This window comes from Macaca nemestrina, chromosome 10, assembly GCF_043159975.1.
Source record: "Macaca nemestrina isolate mMacNem1 chromosome 10, mMacNem.hap1, whole genome shotgun sequence".
Taxonomy (NCBI): Eukaryota; Metazoa; Chordata; class Mammalia; order Primates; family Cercopithecidae; genus Macaca; species Macaca nemestrina.
Window position 1 is genome coordinate 90132880 of NC_092134.1, and position 19881 is coordinate 90152760.

General features: G+C 36.1%; 1 protein-coding gene across 1 annotated transcript in view; it reads left to right on the forward strand.

Moving 5' to 3' along the window:
- The window catches only part of LOC105470174 (ADAM metallopeptidase with thrombospondin type 1 motif 20), a 209689-nt gene that overhangs the window by 15609 nt on the left and 174199 nt on the right, over nucleotides 1-19881 (forward strand). Inside the window, exon 3 of the mRNA XM_024789232.2 lies at nucleotides 3188-3347. Within this exon, the coding sequence (XP_024645000.2) occupies nucleotides 3188-3347 (160 nt within the window). The remainder of the gene's footprint in view (nucleotides 1-3187; nucleotides 3348-19881) is intronic.

Consider the following 19881-nt stretch of genomic DNA (forward strand, 5'->3'; position numbering starts at 1 on the left):
TGAGGTGGGAGGATTGCTTGAGCCTGGAAGGTGGAGGTTGCAGTGAGCCGAGATCATGCCCCTGCACTCCAGCCTTGGTAACAAAAATAAATGAATAAATAAATAAATAAATGAATGATAAATAAAATAAAACATGCTTTTTATTTGCAGTGGAATTTAAAACAGTGATTTCAAAGTATCCCTATATTAAGATATTTGTAATTGAGAAATGGAAATGAAGTCTCATTCACTAAAACTGCATTTATCATACTTCCTGTAATTCAGTAATTCATTTCTGAATTGGGTCTTCATAGAAAGATGCCTTTCCATGTGGAAAAGTGCAAAGTTTTAAATGTAGGTAAATGTATTTTTGTGATTCTGTGGTGTGAGGAGTGCTTTTTTCTGTCAAGTATAATTAGTGCAACCGGCTTCTGCCTGTCTGGCATCATCTGCTACTCTGTATCTCCTGGCTGGCACAGCTGCAGCCTCACTGTTGTCTCTGTCACTTTACCTGCTAAGACTTTTTCATCTCTAGGCCTTTCAGTCACTGTTTGGAATATTTTCGTCTCTGTGGAATGTCCTCCCAGAATTTTCCACGGCTACCTCCTGATTATTCTAGCCTCAGCCTTGCTGTCCCCTCCTAAAGTGCCTCCCCAGCCTCACCCTCTTTTATTCTCTCTCTCCTTATCTTATTTTTTATTGTACTTATTGCATATTCTATTGTATTTTTATTTATTGTCTGCCTTTTTTCCATAGGAGTATAAATTCTTTGAAGGCAGGGATTTGGTCACATTCACCTCTGTATCTTTAGCCCCTAGAACGGTTCTTGGCACATAGTAGGTGCCCATTAAGTATTTGTTGACTAGTTCATAGAGTCTATCAAAATTGGCACATGATAATGAGTGCAGTGTAGTCAGTTAAGGCATGAATTGTGAAGCCAGAGTATTTGGGTTCACATCTTGATCCTGCCACCTACTTGGCATGAGCCTTGGACAAGTGACTTAACCTCTCTGTTCCTCATTTGTCTCACCTGTGAAGTGGGGATAATAATATAATTTACTTTAAATAATTATTATTAGGTTGAAATGAATTATATATTTATATAAAATATGTATATGGATGAATGTATAAAATGAATAATGTCTGATCTGTATATTGGAATTAGCTATTAATATTATAAATGCCTCCCTTGAATGACTTACCCTCACCTGACTCGAGAGAGGGATCTATCTATATAAATTGACCATTTTAGGGCTTCTTTCCAACAGAGTGCAAGTTCTTGTTATTTCATACCATGATAGCTAAACATTTACCTTCACCAGTCTTTCCTTAGTTGTACAGTTGTTCAGTCTTTCAAAGTTATTGCTTTGACTCTGCTCCCCGCTCCCACTTTTATTTGAATTCTTCAATGATTCACAAATGAACCCTTCTCAGAATCTCAATGCACCTAAAATATTAACAAAAATACAAAATAAAACATTTATATTGAAATATAGTTGTCAAGATATTCAAAAAAGTTATGTATATTTTATTAGCACCTTAAATAATAAGATGTATTGGCAGAGTAATAACTACCTTAATTTTGAAGTGTTGATAAGCATAAACAACATTTTTAGATATTCAGACATCATCATGTAATGAAAATGTCTGTGCTTTCTATTGACAACCTTACTGGAATTTGTAGCCTACATTCAAATTTAGCATTTCTTTCATGAAGTAGTTTATAGGTTAATTATAATTAGGTTAATGACAATAAGGATGTAATTTTTTTTCTCACCGAAGTTTGTGGACTCCTCTGACAAAAATCCCTGCAAGCAAGAGTCTTTATATTCTAGGTCTAGCCTAAGTTTTCAAATTTATGCCCTACTTTTGCTTAACATAAACTGAGCTTGCAAAGGTAGGAAATAATAGCTTTCATGGTTTAACAAGTATTTACTGCTTACCACATGTGCCTAGATCTCAGATCGTCTATTCAGCAGTGGAAATTCAGGGATAGGTCTCTGCTTATTTAAAGACTTCTGTCTAGTGGGGAAGAATAGTTTTAAATAGCAAACAAACATGTGCATGCAACATACAATAAATGTGCTAAAGAAATCAAGCAGATGCAATGTGTTTTTAGGTGTAGGGATGGGTATGTGGTTACCTAGAAAACTGGTCAAAGAAAAACTTTCTGGGTGATTCTTATTTGATCTGAGACTTGAAGGATGAGATGAAGCCAGCCAGACTGGGTGTGATGATGCAGAGGTAGAGATGAAGGGTGGGAAGTAGGGAAACATTTTAGGTAGAGGGACAGCATATAGGAAGCACGATGCCATACCTAGTCCATCCTACATGCACCCAGTTTCTCCCACTTCTGTCGGCACTGTTTCTAATAATCCTTCTAGAGTTTTTTCAGTAGTAACCAGGCAAATAGAAATATTTAGTTTTTGGGTTTCTTCCTTTATTATACAATAGTAGTGAAGTATACATCCTGTTTTGTAGTTTTTTTGTTTTGATGTAATGATATGTATTGGAGTTCTTTCTATATCACTACACAGAATGTTCATTCTTTTTTTTGTTTGTGTGTTTATAACCTCAAGGGATGCCATCACATAGTTGTGCCAAAGTTTATGTAAACAGACTCTATCAATGGACTTTTGAAGTGGTTCCAATATTTTGCTATTAAAAACAATGTTATGGTTAATAACCTTGTAAGTATATGATTTCACACATGCAAATGTATAGTATATGTAGGATAAATTCTCAGAAGGGGAATTGCTGGGTTCCAGGGCCAATACATTGTTAATGTGTTAAACATTGCCAAATTGCTCTGCATCCTGATTGTACTGATTTATATTTTCAACACTAATGTATTAAAGTACCCATTTTCCCACAGATCAAAATAGCACAGGCTTTGTTATTTATAGACTATTCTAAACACTTTCTCCATTTTGATGCTTTTGTCTATGCTGTTCTTTGTACCTGGAATGCCTGTCAGTTAGCTTGGCCTGTTGGAATAGTATCCAGTCTTCATGATTTTATACATAGGAGTGGAGAGAGAAAAGTGACCCATGGAAGGGAAACTTTTTTATGCTCAGATGGTGGCTCTTAGTGAACAGACTCCTTGCTTCTGTTTTGCTTCTGTCTGCTCGTTTAACCTGTGGTACTATGTGTTTTTTCTTCTTGGCGACTGTTAGGAAAATTTCATTTTTGTTTCCTTTATTTTCAGACGGGAACATTTAAAGGACATGACGGTGATTATTTCTTAGAACCTATAATGAAGGCAGATGGGAATGAGTATGAAGATGGTCACAACAAGCCACATCTTATATACAGACAAGAATTAAATAACTCTTTTCTGCAAACTCTGAAGTATTGCAGTGTGTCAGGTAAACTGTGAAATAAAACTTTTTTTCAGCTAAATAGTGATACTATTTAAATCTTTTTATAGGTTATAATTTACATATTCCCTTTAGTATTTTATTTATTTTTAATTAATTTTTTAAATTGAGAAATAATAATTGTGTATGTTTAGCATGTACAGCATGTTGGTTTGAAGTATGTATACATTGTGGAATGGTTTAATCAAACTAATTAACATATGCATTAACTCACATCCTTATTTTTCTTTTTTTTTGTGGTGAGAACACTTAAAGCCTACTCTTAGCAGTTTTCAAGAATACAATACACTACATCGTTATTAACTATAGTCACCATGCACAATACAGTGGCCTATTCCTCTTATCTAACTGACATTTTATGCCCTTTGACCAACATCTTTCCTTACCCCCTGCAACTGCAGCTCTGGTAACCAGCATTCCACTCTTTACATCTATGAGTTCAACTCTTTTAGATTCCACGTATAAATGAGGTCATGTGATATTTCTTAAATATTGAAGGACATGATCTTTTAAACAATATTTTCACCTGTACAGATGCATTAGAGATTTTTCTGTCTGTAGATAACATTTTTTGTAGTGAACTAAATTTGAATCCCAAAAGTTTTTCAGTATATGAAATTTGTAGCAAATAATCATTTAGAAAATTTTTACTTCAATCTGTTAGTCACATTAGTATTATTTAATTTTTTTTCAGCAGGATTTTAGATGAAAAAATAATTCCTGAACCTAAGTAACAGTAAAAACACATTGCTCAGTTTTGCATGGTTTAAACTTTATATGAAATGGAAACATATTGTATATAGTTTTCTGTGACTTATCCTTTTTGCTCAGTATTGTTTCTAGGGTTCATCTATTTTGGTGCATGTAGGAACAGTTCATTTATTTTTATTGTTGTACAACATTCCATTGTTTGAGGGTAACACAGTTCATATATCAATTTCCTGTTGAGCTTTTGGGCTGTTTGCTGTTTTTTGGTGTTAGAAGCAATGTTTCTGTGAATATACTTGCCCCCATCTCCTGTTTTTGAGAGTTTCTCCAGGATATATGTATGGATACTAGATAATTCCATATTGTTTTACAAAGTGATTTTTAAATCAATATTATAGTTTCACCAATCTATGAGAGAGGTATATTTTCATCATTTTTTTTCTGTAAAATTTAGACTACTGAAGATCTACAGTAGATTAGAATCTAAGAAGCATAGATTTCTACAGAGTATATCTGTGGATGGTAAAATACTTACATATTGTATAAAAGTTGTATTTATTAAGAGTTGTGTCCATATAGGTTCACGTATCTTCACTATTCATAGAATGACATGCAATGATATGATGGAGAAAAGGCACCTGCAGTTACCATCAAAGTACAAAATTTAGACAAAAGAGTGGGATTAGCAAGGATTTATTTGAGATCGTAGGTGTCCATAAACTATAGTTCCAAACACTGTGATGCCATCTGTTTTGGGATATAATGATATGTAGGCCTTTGATGGTTTTCCCTGGGAATGCACTTCTTAACCTTTAGAATGGTTCTCACTGGGTCTAAGGCCGTGTTTTAAATCTATTGACATAATAGATGCCTTTCTTATGCTTTTAATATGAGCATAAGGGTTTCATTTTTATGGCTTCAAAGAAAACACAAATGGGTACAGCTTCACAATAGAATTCTGCAGAGGGAGCCTATACTTGTTCTGATCTACGATTCAAGAGCAGCTTGTTTAATGAATTGTTTAGCTTCTTAGGAAGAAAACCACAAAGTAACATTCTGAATACATAAATGTTTCACATAATTTGGAAGGTTTTGCATTCACAAACAAGAATATAATTCAAGGAAAGCTAGGCTTTTTTTTTGTTAAACTGTTTTATACTAAAGACTTATTAGAAAGCTACAAATAAAAAGCAAATGGAAAGCTATGTGATTTCATTTTCTTTTAATCATAAAATACTTTTTTTAACTATTTATCTAATAAAATGTAAAAGGTAGTATCCTTTTCAATTCTTAAATCACCTCCAATTTTAGGTACAATTAGCATATAGATTTTTAATCACTAATAAAGGCAATTAATTAATGACCTAAAAATTAGCTAATAAATACTCATTTTTTTTAAGTAAAAGTGGAGCGTTGCAAATGCAATTAAAATTATCTAAAGCATTTTTTTTCCTCCCTCAGTTCACACATTGTTGTTTAGAAATACTTGGAGGTTTTATATATTCTTTTTAAAAGTTTTAATAGCTTTTGGGGTACTAGTGGTTTTTGGTTACATGGATGAATTATATAGTGGTGAATTCTGATATTTTAGTGCAGTCATCACCCAAGCAGTGTACCTTGTACCTGATATGTAGATTTTTATTCCACACCCACCTCCTACCCTCCCACTTCTGAGTCTCCAAAGTCCATTATATCATCTGTATGCCTTTGCATACTCACAGCGTAGCTCCCACTTATAAGTGAGAACATATGGTATTTGGTTTGTCATTCCTGAATTACTTCACTTAGAATGATGGCCCCCAGCTCCATCCAACTTGCTGCAAAGGACATTATTTCATGCCTTTTTATGGCTGAGTGGTATTCCATGGTGTATATATACCACATTTTCTTTATCCGCATGTTGGTTAGCGGGCACATAGGTTGATTTCATATCTTTGCGACTGTGAATTTGACTGCAATAAACATATGTGTGTATGTGTCTTTTTCATATAATGATTTCTTTTCCATTGGGTGGATGTCCAGTTGTCATATTTGCTGGATCAATTGGTGGATCTACTTTTAGTTCTTTAAGGAATCTCCATACAGGTTTCTATAGAGGTTGTACTAATTTATATTCCCACCAGAAGTGTATCAGCATTCCCCTTTCACCACATCCATGCCAACATCTATTGTTTTTTGACTTTTTAATAATGGCCATTCTTACAGGAGCAAGGTAGTATCCCATTGTGGTTTTAATTTGCATTTCCCTGATGATTAGTGATGTTGAGCACTTTTCCGTATGTTTGACCATTTATATATCTTCTTTTGAGAACTGTCTATTCATGTCCTTTGTCCACTTTTTAATGGAATTATTTGCTTTTTTTCTTGCTGATTTATTTTAGTTTCTTGTAGATTTTGGATACCAGTCTTTTGTCAGATGCATAGTTTGCAAATATTTTCTCCCATTCTCTGGGTTGTCTGTTACTCTGTGATTATTTCTTTTGCTGTGCAGAAGCTTTTGAATTATTCAAGTTCCATTTATTTTTGTTTTTGTCGTGTTTGCTTTTCGGGTCTTAGTCATAAATTCTTTGCCTAGGCTAATGTCCAGAAGAGTTTTCCCTATGGTTTCTTCTAGGATTTTTATGGTTTCAGGTCTTAGATTTAAGACTTTAATCCAACTTGAGTTGATTTTTGTACGAGGTGAGAGATAGGGATCCAGTTTCATTCTTCTACAGGTGGCTATCCAACTCTCCCACCATTCATTAAACAGGGTACCCGTTTTCCAATTTATGTAGTATGCTTTGTCAAAGATCAGTTAGTTGTAAGGATTTGGCTTTATTTGTAGATTCTCTATTCTGTTCCATTGGTCTATGTGCCTACTTTTATACCAGTACCATACTGTTTTGTTTACTATATCCTTGTAGTATAATTTGAAGTTGGATATATATTGCCTCCAGATTTGTTTTTGTTTGTTTGTTTGTTTGTTTGTTTTGCTTAGGATTGACTTGGCTATTGAACTCCTTTTTAGTTCCATATGAATTTTAGGATTTTCTCCTAATTCTTTGAAAAATGATTTTGGTATTTTGATAGGAATTGCATTGTATCTGTAGATCGTTTTTGGCAATATGGTCATTTTCAGGATATTTTCCAGTCAATGAGCATGGGATGTATTTCTGTTTGTTTTTTATTCATCTATGCTTTCTTTCAGCAGTGTTTTGTAGTTCCTGTTGAGATCTTTCACCTCCTTGGTTAAGTGTATTTCTAGGTATTTAATTTTATTTTTTGCAGCTATTGTATAAGAGATTGAGTTCTTGATTTGGCTCTCAGCTTGACTGTTTTTGGTGTATAGCAGTACTACTGGTTTGTGTATGTTGATTTTATAATCTGAGACTTTCAAATTCAGTAATTTGTTTATTTTTTATTTTTATTTATTATTTTTAAAAATTTAGATTTCTTTTTTTCACTTTTTTTTTTTTAATACTTTGTGTTCTAGGGTACACGTGCACAATGTGCAAGTTTGTTACATATGTATACATGTGCCATGTTGGTGTGCTGCACCCATTAACTCATCATTTACATTAGGTATATCTCCTAATGCCTTCCCTCCCCGCTCCCCCGACCCCACAAACAGGCCCCATCACGGTTTGTGATGTTCCCCTTCCTCTGTCCAAGTGTTCTCATTGTTCAATTCCCACCTATGAGTGAGAACATGCGGTGTTTGTTTTTCTGTTCTTGCGATAGTTTGCTGAGAATGATGGTTTCCAGCTGCATCCATGTCCCTACAAAGGACATGAACTCATCCTTTTTTATGGCTGCATAGTATTTCATGGTGTATATGTGCCACATTTTCTTAATCCAGTCTGTCATTGATGGACATTTGGGTTGGTTCCAAGTCTTGAATTTGTTTATTAAATCTAGGAGTCTTTTGGAGTACTGTTTAGTCTTTTCTAGGTATATGATCATATCATTGGTAAAGAGAGATAGTTTCACTTCCTCTTTTCCAATTTGGATGCCTTTATTTCTTTCTCTTGCCTGATCTGCCTAGGATTTCCAGTATTATGTTGAGTAGAAGTGGTAAAAGTGGGCATCCTTGCCTTGTTCCTGTTCTCAGGGGGAATGCTTTCAACTTTTCCCCATTCAGTGTTAAGTTTGCTGTAAGTTTGTTAAATGTGGCTTTTATTATTTTGAGGTATGTTCCTTCTATGCCTAGTTTGTTGAGGGATTTTATCATAAAGAGATGCTGGATTTTTTCCAAATCCTTTTTCTACATCTATTGAGATCACATGGTTTTTGTTTCTAATTCTGTTTATGTGATACATTACCTTTATTGACTTGTGTATATTAAACCATCCCTGGATCGTTGTGATGAAACCCACTTGATTATGGTGTATTATCTTTTTGATATCTTGTTGGATTTGGTTAGCTAGGAATTTGTTGAGGATTTTTGCTTCTATTTTTATCAGGGATATTGGTCTGTATTTTCTTTTCTTGCTATGTCGTTTCCTGGTTTTGGTATCAGAGTGATACTGACTTCATAGGATAATTAGGGAGGATTCTCTGTTTCTCAGTCTTTTGAAATAGTTTTAGTAGGATTGGTACCAGTTCTTCTGTGAATATTTGGTAGAATTCAACTGTGAATCTATCTGGCCCTGGGCTTGTAGTTGTTGTTTGCAATTTTTAAAATTACTGATTCAGTGTTTCTGCATGTTATTGGTCTGTGTAGGGTTTCTATTTCTCCCTGATTTACTCTCGGATGGTTGTATGGTTCCAGGAATTTATCTGTTTTCTCTGGGCTTTCTAGTTTGTGTGCATACAGTTATTCATAGTAATCTTGAATGATATTTGTATTTCTGTAGCATCAGTTGTAATGTCCCTAGTTTCATTTCTAATTGAGCTTATTTGAATCTTCTCTCTTCTTTTCTTGGATAATCTCACTAATGGTCTATCAAGTTTGTTTATCTTTTCAAAGAACCAGCTTTTTGTTTCATTGATTTCTTTGGTATTGTTTTTGTGGTTTCAATTTCATTCGGTTCTGCTCTGATCTTTGTTATTTATTTTCTTCTGCTAGCTTTGGATTTAGTTTGTTCTTATTTCTCTAGTTCCTTGAGGTGTATATTAGATTGTTAACTTGTGATCTCTCAGACTTTTTGATGTACAAATTTAGTGCAATAAACATTCCTTTTAAAACTACTTTTGCCCTGTCCCAAAAATTTTGATAACTTGTGTCACTATTATCATTCATTTTAAATAGTTTATGAATTTCCATCTTGATTTCATTGTTAACCTAAAAATCATTCAGGAACAGACTGTTTAATTTCCATGTATTTGTGTAGTTTTGGGGGTTCCTTTTGGAGTTGATTTCTTGTTTTACTTCGCTGTGGTCTGAGATGATATTTGATATGATTCCTTTTTTTTTTTTTTTGAGACGGAGTCTTACTCTGTCACTCAGGCTGGAGTGCAGTAGCACGATCTTGGATCACTGCAAGCTCTGACTCCCAGGTTCATGCCATTCTCCGGCCTCAGCCTCCCAAGTAGCTGGGACTACAGGCACCCACCACCATGCCCGACTAATTTCTTTTTGTATTTTTACTGGAGACGGGGTTTCACTGTGTTAGCCAGGATGGTCTCGATCTCCTGACCTCGTGATCCACCTGCCTCGGCCTCCCAAAGTGCTGGGATTACAGGCGTGAGCCACCATGCCCGGCCGATATGATTCCTGTTTTTAAAAATTTATTGAGATTTGTTTTGTGGCCTACCATATGGTCTATCTTAGAAAATGTTCCATGTGCTGATGAGAAGAATGTGTATCCTGCAGTTCTGGAGTAGAATATTCTGTACATATATCTTAGATTCCTTTGTTCTAGAGTGTACTTTAAGCCTAGTGTTTCTATGTTGACTTACTGTCCTGATGATCTGTCTAGTGCTGTCAGTGGAGTATTGAATTCTCCCATTATTATTATGTTGCTGTCTATCTCATTTCTCAGGTCTAGTAGTAATTGTTTTATGAGTCTGGGACCTCCAGTGTTAGGTGCATATAATTTACGATTGTAATTTCTTCCTGTGAGATTGATCCTTGTATCATTATATAATGACCTTCTTTGACTTTTTTTCTTTTTTCACTGTTGCTGCTTTAAAATCTTTTTTTTCTAAGACTACTGCTCACTTTTTGGTTTCCATTTGCATTCAATGTATTTTTCCACCTCTTTACCTTGAGTTTATATGAATCCTTAGGTGTTAGGTGACTGTCTTGAAGACAGTAGATGTTTGGTTTGTGATTTGTAAAAATCCATTCTGCCCATCTGTTTCTTTTAAGTGGAGAATTTAGGCCATTTACGTTCAGCCATATTATAGAGATATGAGATACTGTTCCATTCATCATGTTAATTGTTACCTAGATACTTTTTTCGTTGTGTAATTGTTTCATAGGCCCTGTGAGTATTATGCTTTCAAGAGATTTTATTTTGGTGCATATAAAGCTTTTGTTTCAAGATTTAGAACTCCTTTCAGCATTTATTGTAAGGATGGTCTGGTAGTAACAAATTCCTTCAGCATTTGTTTGTCTGAAAATGATTTTATTTCCTCTTCATTTATGAAACTTAATTTTGCTGGATACAAAATTGTTAACTGACAATTGTCCTGTTTAAAGAGGCTAAAGCTAAAACCTCAAATCCCTTCTTGCTTGCGAGGTTTCTGCTGAGAAGTCTACTGTTAGTCTGATAGGATTTCCTTTATAGGTTCCCAGATGCTTTTGTCTCATAGCTCTTAGAATTCTTTATTTCATGTTTACTCTAGATAGCCTGATGACTATATGCCCTGATGATGACCTTCTTGCAATAAGTCAGGAGTGCTTTGAGTTTCTTGTATTTAGACATCTAAATCTCTAGTAAGGCCTGGGAAGTTTTCCTCAATTATTTTCTCAAATAAAATTTCAAAAGTTTTTGCTTTCTCTTCTCACTCATAAACACCAATTATTCTTAGGTTTGGCTGTTTTACATAATCCCAGACTTGGATTGTTTAACATAATCTTAGAAGCTTTGTTCATTTCTTTTAATTATTTTTTGCTTCATTTTTGTCAGATTAGATTAATTTGAAAGCCTTGTCTTTGAGTTCTGAAATACTTCCTTGTAATTGTTCTAGTCTGTTGTTGAAAGTTTCCACTGCATTTTGTAATTCCCTGAGCATGTCTTTCATTTCTAGAAGTCTGATAGGATTTCCTTTATAGGTTCCCAGATGCTTTTGGTTGGTTTTTCTTTGATATCTATCTCTGTAGAATTTTTTCCACTCATATCCTGAATTGTTTTTTAAATTTCTTTATGTTCTTTTTCACTTTTCTCTGGTGTCTTCTTGAGTAACTAAATAGTTAACATTTTGAATTCTTTATCTGGCATTTCAAAGATTTTATCTTGATCCGGATCCATTGCTGGATGGCTAGTGTGTTCTTTTGCGTGTTTTATAGAGCCTTGTTTTGTCATATTACCAGAATTATTTTTCTGGTTCCTTCTCATTTGGGTAGAATATTTCTTCTAATTATTCTTGAATTTATTTTTGATTTGATTGTGTTTTTTTTTAAATTTATTTTTTTCCATCTTAAGGGTGTGACTTTAATGTTTATAGTTTACTGTAGTGTAATTAGGCTCTTGTTGCTTTCAGGGGTGAAGCCTCTGTATGAGTTCCTTGACTATAGAGAGTGATAGCTTTCTCAGATGCTGCTTGTAGCAGTGTGCTCAGTGTTTGAACAAGTTCACTGTGTCCTATAGGGTTGGAATGGCAGAGGTCTCTTGAAGCTTATCTTATTCCACCATGGTGTTTACTTTATTTTTTCCCAGAATTTTATTTACTAGGTTGACTATTCAGGCCAGTAAGGGAAGGGCCCATAGGTAAAAACCAGCTGTGGCTAAAGTAGGGGAGTAAATGCAATATCCAATGGTGGGCAGAGGACCCATCCTTGACAGATGTGGCTGGGGAAGCTCTCAGTGAAATGCATTGAAGTTTTATCAGACAGAAAGGCCAGAGCCACTTCAGCTCCCCTGCCAGGTCAGCAGGAAAGCTATCCACTTCCCAGACACAATCCTGACCCAGTGTTCCAGCTGTTCAGATTAGGCAGGCAGCTCTTTAATTTGCAGGGATATTGATGTTCCAGGTAGAGAGGAATCTGGACTCTACCTCCCTTGCAAACCTGCACCTGGGGAGTATTCTTCCTCTGGGGATGCAGCCACCCTGAAGAGTTCCAGAAAGGCTGGTTATAGGTGTACTTATGCCAGACTTCCATGGGAAAAGCCTCAGTTGTGACTGCAGTGGTGGATAAGGGGGAAAAGAAATCTCTGTCTTCAAGACCTTTCACAAGCACTAGGGCTACCTGAGGGTTGGGATAGAGCTGCAGACTTTCCCTGCTGAGCCCAATACTGCAACTGTGCCTCTGCTGATATAAACTTGCCACCAGCAGAAAGGTCTGGAACTCAAGACCTGCTCTCTGGGTTCTTTTGTCCCATGGGCTGTTCCCTTGATGTGGTGCATTCCCTCTTCTCCTAGGAGTAGGAATCCCTGAGAACCAGATTACTGGGAATGCCGTTGCACCTTTGCGTCTGGCTGCCAATGGGGCTGCAACACTCTAGGCTAGTGCTGGGGAACATCTGCAGTAAATCCAATGATGTGACCTGTCCTCAAGTCTCCCAGCAGTGGGTACCAGCGCCAGCTCTGATGGGAATGGCGAGGAAGTGACATAGACTGTGAGATTCTTTGGTTGTCGATAGCTTTAATGTGTTGACTTGCTCAAAAGCCAGTTGTGGTAGTAATGAACTGATCTCATTAATTACTGGACTGTTTGGACAGGCTCAGGACCTCCTGATTAGCCAAAGTACTGCAGACTATGGTGATTTCTGCAGTCATGTGCAAGTTAACTCCTTTCTGGACACATGTACTTGGAGATGCTGTAATGGACTGTGTCAGTTGGCATCTAGCCAGGAGGTGGCGCTTGCAGGATAGCACCAGCTCCAGTAGCAGTGGTGGGATTTGTGCTTGCCTGAAGTTACCCAGGGGAGGTACTCTGGTTTCTCAGGTGATGTATGGGGCCATAAAGCTCCCCAAAGTGTCTGTCCTTTGTGTTAAGCTACCAGAGTGGTGGTGGGGGGAGGGGGTGCTGGGGCGTGGGCAAAGCCAGCTGGGGGCTGGGTCAGGCAAGTCCTTGCTCTGACTCTCTGAGTGTGGGGCAAGGAACAACCCCTCTAGGGGTCAAGGGGTAGGTCTCTGGTCACTGGGGAGATGGTCTCATGTTCCAGAGGAGAGCATAGCTGCCTCTGCTGCACAGAAGTGTTCACCCAGGGAGTAGGGAGTAGCAGGCAGCAGTAAGCCCCACCCAGCTCCTGTGCACTTGGCAAAGTAGATCTCAAAGCCACATTTTTTCTGCTAGCAGCAGCAAGCTAAATTCTAGGGCATCTAAGCTCAGAACTCAACAGCAGCTTTCAAGCCATATCCCTCCCAAGTTGCCTGCACAGCTGGGGTACCCAACTCCTGCACTCTTTCCATTTGCCCCCTATCTCCACCTGGTTCTGACCAAGAGAGTTCTTCTCCACTTGAGGTTATATCACAAAATTCATTTGGGAGCTTTTTTTAACCTATGACCACTGCCTGAGTTAATTGGCAGACTTCCATGAGGTCCCTTGGGAGACAAAATAAGGAATGGCTTCCGCCGTTCTGCATGAAGACTGGGAATGCATGCAAGACTCTTTCCACTGCCTCTCCTACTTTTATATTCCTTTCCTTAAATCAATTCCAGCTCTGGGTATGGTTAAGGCCTTGCCCTGTGACCTGGATTCCCAGGTTTCCTGGTGGGGGTGTATTTCCTGGAGGCAGTCTCCCCCTCGCACACTCTGGGTACCGAAGGTCTTATATATTCTAATGGATGAACCTTCAGGAGGTTCCCCAGAGAATCCTTTAAATAGGTGGGCCTACAGATTTGGCACATGAGACAAAGTGATTAAATGGAGAAGGAAAAGTGATATCGTTTTCTGATACAGTATTTCTGTTGATAGTTTTAATTCATTATGACCCTAATATATTACAATTCATGGTGGTTTCAGCCTTGAACTAAATTGTTTCCCAGGTCAAATCACAACCGGTCTGTGTTCCTCAGGAGACCTCATTAGTTTTGCTTCACTTCCTCTATCACGCACTCTGTCCCTCTCATCTCAGTGTCATGGGTTAGGATGCAAAGGATTTGTAGAGCAATAAAACAGATGACTGGATGGAAGTGAAAACGAAATGTCTTTAGATGGTGACATGTTTTGGCTCTGTGTCCCCACCCAAAGCTCACCTTGGACTATAATCCCCATAATACCTGTGTATCAAGGGCGGGACCAGGTGGGGGTAATTGGATCATGGAAGTGGTTTCTCTTATGCTGTTCTCATGATAATGAGTGGGTCTCATGAGAACTGATGGTTTTGTAAGTGTCTGGCATTTCCTGTTTGCACTTCTCCTTCCTGCTGCCTCGTGATTAAGGTGCCTTGCTTCCCCACTTCACCTTCTGCCATGATTGTAAGTTTCCTGAGCCATGATGCACTGAGTCAATTAAACCTCTTTCTTTTATAAATTACCCAGCCTCAGGTATTTCTTCATAGCAGCGTGAGAGCAAACTAACACAGCTGGGTTTTAAGATGATGTCAGTCAGCTTTAAATTTCTGTGCTTTTCCTGAAAGTTTTCTAAATTTATTTATTCTTATAGTCTTTGAGTACCTAATGTTACAAAATTTATAAAGATTGGTTAGAACAGGGCTCTAGCCAAGAGGGAATGTGGCATTTGTATCTTCTAAGTCCTGCTGTGTGTAGAAAAGAGTAACCCATTTACTATATCAGGAGAGTAAGGTGCAGGTGTGTGTGTAGTCTGGGGAGGCTGGCAAGGTGCACAGAGACTAGTTATGAAAGAACTTTAAGGATTTTATTGCTTATCCCATAGGCATTGGGGAAACAAGAAAAAAATTAAAGCAGAGATATTATAAAAATATTTTAAAACAGATATTATATAATTTGCTTTAAAAAATAGTTGTATTAGTTGCTATGGCAGCTTTTAAAAAATACGTAATTTTGGCTTTGAATGATAAGAGACTGAAGGTGGGGAGACTGAATTAAAGAAAAAAGCCACTTTATCAACAGAGGATTTAAGTGTCAAACAAGGAAAGCACACATAAAGAAGTAAATTGAAGATAATTTCCTGAAAACATTTTTATCAACTTTGAAGAGACGTTTATACATTTTTTTTTGTGAGTAAGCTATTTGGAAAATATTTTTGTGAATGCATGAGAACTGCCTTTTTAATAAAATTATGTACAGATTATTTCCCCTTACTTTAAATATAATAATTTAATCAACGTTGGTCTGGAGGAAGTCCAATGTTTTTAGTTTCAGCAGAGGCCAGAGTTTGCTTAGTAAGCGAGTTCTGGCTATGCTACTAACTGGCTTTGAGACCTAAAGATCTCTGGGTCTTACTCAAAGTAGATAATGAATAGTTAATGAATTTAATTGGTTTCCTATTCAACTAAGTGGGAAACTTGCGGGTTTTTACCTTATTAACTTTTTAACCTTACAGCTAAAGGGATCAGGCAGATCCCTACACCAGAAAGGAGTAAGGTGAGGTGTCATGAAGGAACTGAACTGTCCATTGGGCACTGGAATATACCTGCTTCTTGCAAAAGATACTTTGGGAATGTGAGACCAGTATTACCAGATCATTTGTACTTTACAGAGAAGATGAAAATCTAGATATTTTTAAAGTGGAAAAAAACAAAAAGAAACATGAGAGCTGAATTTCATTAGCCATCATTTTGCAATCTTACTTGATTTCTGAAATCCCTACTATTTATAACATTTTATAAATTTGTGAGCAGAGAAGAAGGTGCCATTAATTAATGTAGGGACAGAGGATTTTAAATATGGCCATGACCATGCCCATTATTGTGTACTATAACATGTTAATGATGTTTTAAAGAGTCAGCTTAAGCTTCTAAATCTATGTAGAGATAACTATAGAGACATTATTCTCGTTTCTAACCTTTTACTGGAACTACTCTTTCAAAGATCACTTATAACCTTCTACCTCCCAAAAGCATTATAATCTGTCTTGGTCTTACTGTTACAGTTTTGGGGAACATGTCACACTATCCATCAGCTTATCCTAACTGCATTTTCTTACGTCTTTGGCTTAACTGGCACACTTTGCTTTCAGCTTTGCTTCTTTTCTTTCTTTCTTTCCTCCCACTTCCCTTCCTAGTTGTCATTAGTTTCCCATCTTCTAAGTTAAGCATTTTTTAAAGTGCTCTTCTTGGACCACCATTTTAGACTATGTTTTAATATAGATCATGTATTTTTTCTGCTTTCTTAATTTTAACTATGAATTTAAATGATACATGATGTTAAAACTTTTAACTTAAGTGCTTGTTTTTAGACCAAAACTCAGGTCTATAAACTGCCTGACATGCATGTTTTCTTAGATGTACCAGTGATAGTGTAGATTCAACACAGTTAAGGCTGAAGCCATCCTCTCTCTTTCACCTCTCTCTTCACCTACACCCTCCAAAAGAAGCCTTTTTTTGGTGCCTAATTTATTTTTTACATTTAAAAACATTTTAACGGAGGTATTAGCAAATATAATACAGGCCGTGGTAAAAGAACAAGAACTAGAAATAGTGCAAAACTGCCCAGTTTTTTGTTAAATCATTTCTTTTTTGCCATGGCATTTAATAATTTTGTGTATATTCTATCAAACTGGGATTATTTGATGACCACTCTTCAGATTTTTTATTTGGGAGATGGGAAGGCTGCAAGTAGAAAGACCAAGGTGATATTAAGGTTATGACCTTCAAAATCTGATTGTACAACAGCAAATAAGATAAATTTCTGAATTCATTATCTGTCTCTTTTGTATACTGACTACTAACCCTGGAGGAATCAGTGCATAGCATTCAGCTGAAAAGAAAAAATATAGCATAGAGTGAATAAATAAAAAGTTTCTTACCATGGGGTAGGGATGTGCCAGGAGAAGTAATGAGAAGGAAAGCCAGAAGAGTGCAGTGGTAAGACACATACAGGTTTTTCCTGCTCCATGTTAGAATATGAGAGTGGAGTTGGACATTGAATAAGTGAAGAAAAAAGTTGATTGCTAAGAGGAGACTCCTTTTCTTGTCCCACATAAGAACTCTGCAAGATGAGGTGTCACCCTTGCCCTAGCATGCTTTTTAAAAAAAATTTGTTCATTGATTCCTAAAATATTTACTGAATACCTTCCTCACTGTTGCAGGACTATCCTGTGCAAGTGCAGTGAGGGAGGAAAGAAGGTTGTAGGAAATCAGTAGAAAGAATGGTAGTAGGAGGCCTGATCATGTAGTTATGGGTGGCTCCAGGTTGTGGGATCCTAAAAATTAGACAGTTGGAGTGCTCTTTAATAGAAAATTATGAATACATAATTTCTAGAGACCAAAAGTTTAAGGCTTTTTAGGTTCATGGTGAATCCATCTCTACAGTTAGGACATTTTAAGTCACAGTTCTGAATTTGGCTATAATTTTAGCAATGGAAGCCACTGTCAGACCTGGAGCATAGTAATGGTATAATTAGTCCACATTGTAAAGAGATCACTCAGATGATGTGGGAAAAAAAACTAGGGGAACAAGCAAAAGCAAGGAAACCAATAGGAGGTACTGCAGTATACTGCAATAATTGTGTTGAAAAGTGGTGAGGTGCTGAATTAGGGTGGTAACTATGAAGACAGCGAGAGGTGTCCAGATATTGTATATATTTTAATGGTCAAGCTGACAGGTAAGTTGTAGGTGAGGGCTGAGAGTAAGAGATTTGTCAGATTATTCTTTTTGACAGTATTGTAAATGATATCATTTAAAAAATTTTATTTTCTAATTGCTACGTTTATTCTATATAAAAATGCAGGCATTTAAAAATATTGGCCTTATATTCAGCAACCTTGCTACATTTATGTACTCTAGTGGTTTATTTGTTGATTCTTTTGGATTCTGTACCTTGATAATCATGTAGACAGTTTATTTCTTCCTTTCCAATCTTTCAATATTTTATTTTTCTTGTTTTGTTACATTGGCTAGATTTTCTAGAACTGTCCTTAGAAATAGCAGTAATGAAAATCCTTGCCTCATTGCAAGTTTTAGAATGAAAGTTTTCAACCTTTTCTAATACATACAATGTTTATTGTAGATTTTTCTTAGGTACTCTTTATCTGCTTAGGGAAGTTCTCCCTAAATTTCTAGTTCACTAAGAATTTTTATTATGAATGGATGTTGAATTGCAAGTGTTTTCCCTGCATGTACCAAGATGATTATATAGATATATAAATATATATATTTCCTTTTATTAAGTTAATGTGATGAATTTGATTAATTGATTCTCAAATGTCACGTCTACCTTATATTTTTGCCAGTCTTGGTTTGATAATGTTATCTTTAGAATTTTTCATCTATGTTCAAGAGTAAATTTAGTTTGTAATTTTCTTGTGTTGGATAGAAGAAGAGCAAGGAAGATGAGGGCCTGTTGAAGAGAATGATTAAAATAATAGACCATAGGATATAAACTCTGTGAGGACATCATTTTTATTTTATAAGTTGATACTCATTTATATTTACTCACCAGGTAAAGAAGATAAGCAAAAATAAATAGATTTATAGAGAGCAAGATATACAACTTTTTCTATCTAAAATATTAGATCACTAATCAGCATGTAGTTCCTTTTATAGTTTTCCTTTGGTCTAGCAAACACTTAATTGTAAATGCTTAGTGAAGTCAATTTGAATCTTTGGCTCTAGTAGAGAACTGCTTAGCCACATGATGCTTTGCTTATGAAAAGGAAGCAATAATTCTAATTATCTGCAATTAGAATCTGATTCAGAATCGCACTATTCAGAAGCAGCCCTATTTTTAAAGACATTGACACGTCTGACTGGGCTGCATTCACAGAGTATAAATGCAAGGGAAAACTGCAAAAGGAGGATGGTTCATGTTTTTGGCTGGCCCTAGCATGTGTTCAGTACTTTGTAAAGATCATATGTTGGAGTGAGTTGGACCCATCACCAGGACAGGAAACAAATATACTGTTTCATGTGGAGAGCATTTCAGAATACTGGACCTCAGGACTAATGTTTTCTCCCTTGAAAGAGAGACAGAAAACTGAAGACAGTGGGGTGGTGGGGCGGGGGGCGGGGGGGAACCTCCCTCCCCACTCTGACCTGTCTGTCTGCAACTTCTTTTGTACATATTCAGCTGTATCCAGATACTAGATTTTTCTTGGTGTTAAATAAGATCGACAAAACATTCATTTGAAAAATGGTGAATTATTAAATTCTGGGATGTAGCATAAAATAAAATACCTGCTTGAAAATAAGTGTTCAATCTGTAAATAATTTTAAAGCTTGATTTTTTCCTACTTTTGTCAACATCTAAAAATAGTGAACGGGTTAGTAACAGCTGATAAAAACCATGTGAATAAAATTGATTCCATAATAAACATATTAAGTACTATTAATATATCGCATAGAATTTTTGTTTCTAACATTTAGTATTCATTTAGTGACCATCTTTTAATTACATCTCTAAGTTTTTCAACATTAGATTTACTTTGGAAAATATCTTTAATGTTTCTTATTTTACAAAATCTTTTAAGAAAATATAAAAGGTTAGATGGACATTTCATATGATAATTCTGTTGTTTTCAGTCAAAAGCTCTTTCAGAAATTACAGACCCAGGAGGAGTAATTGTAGAGTATTAAAAAAATTTACAAGAGTAGCATTAGAATAAAGAATGAGTTAAAGTGTAAACTTAGCTTATGTCC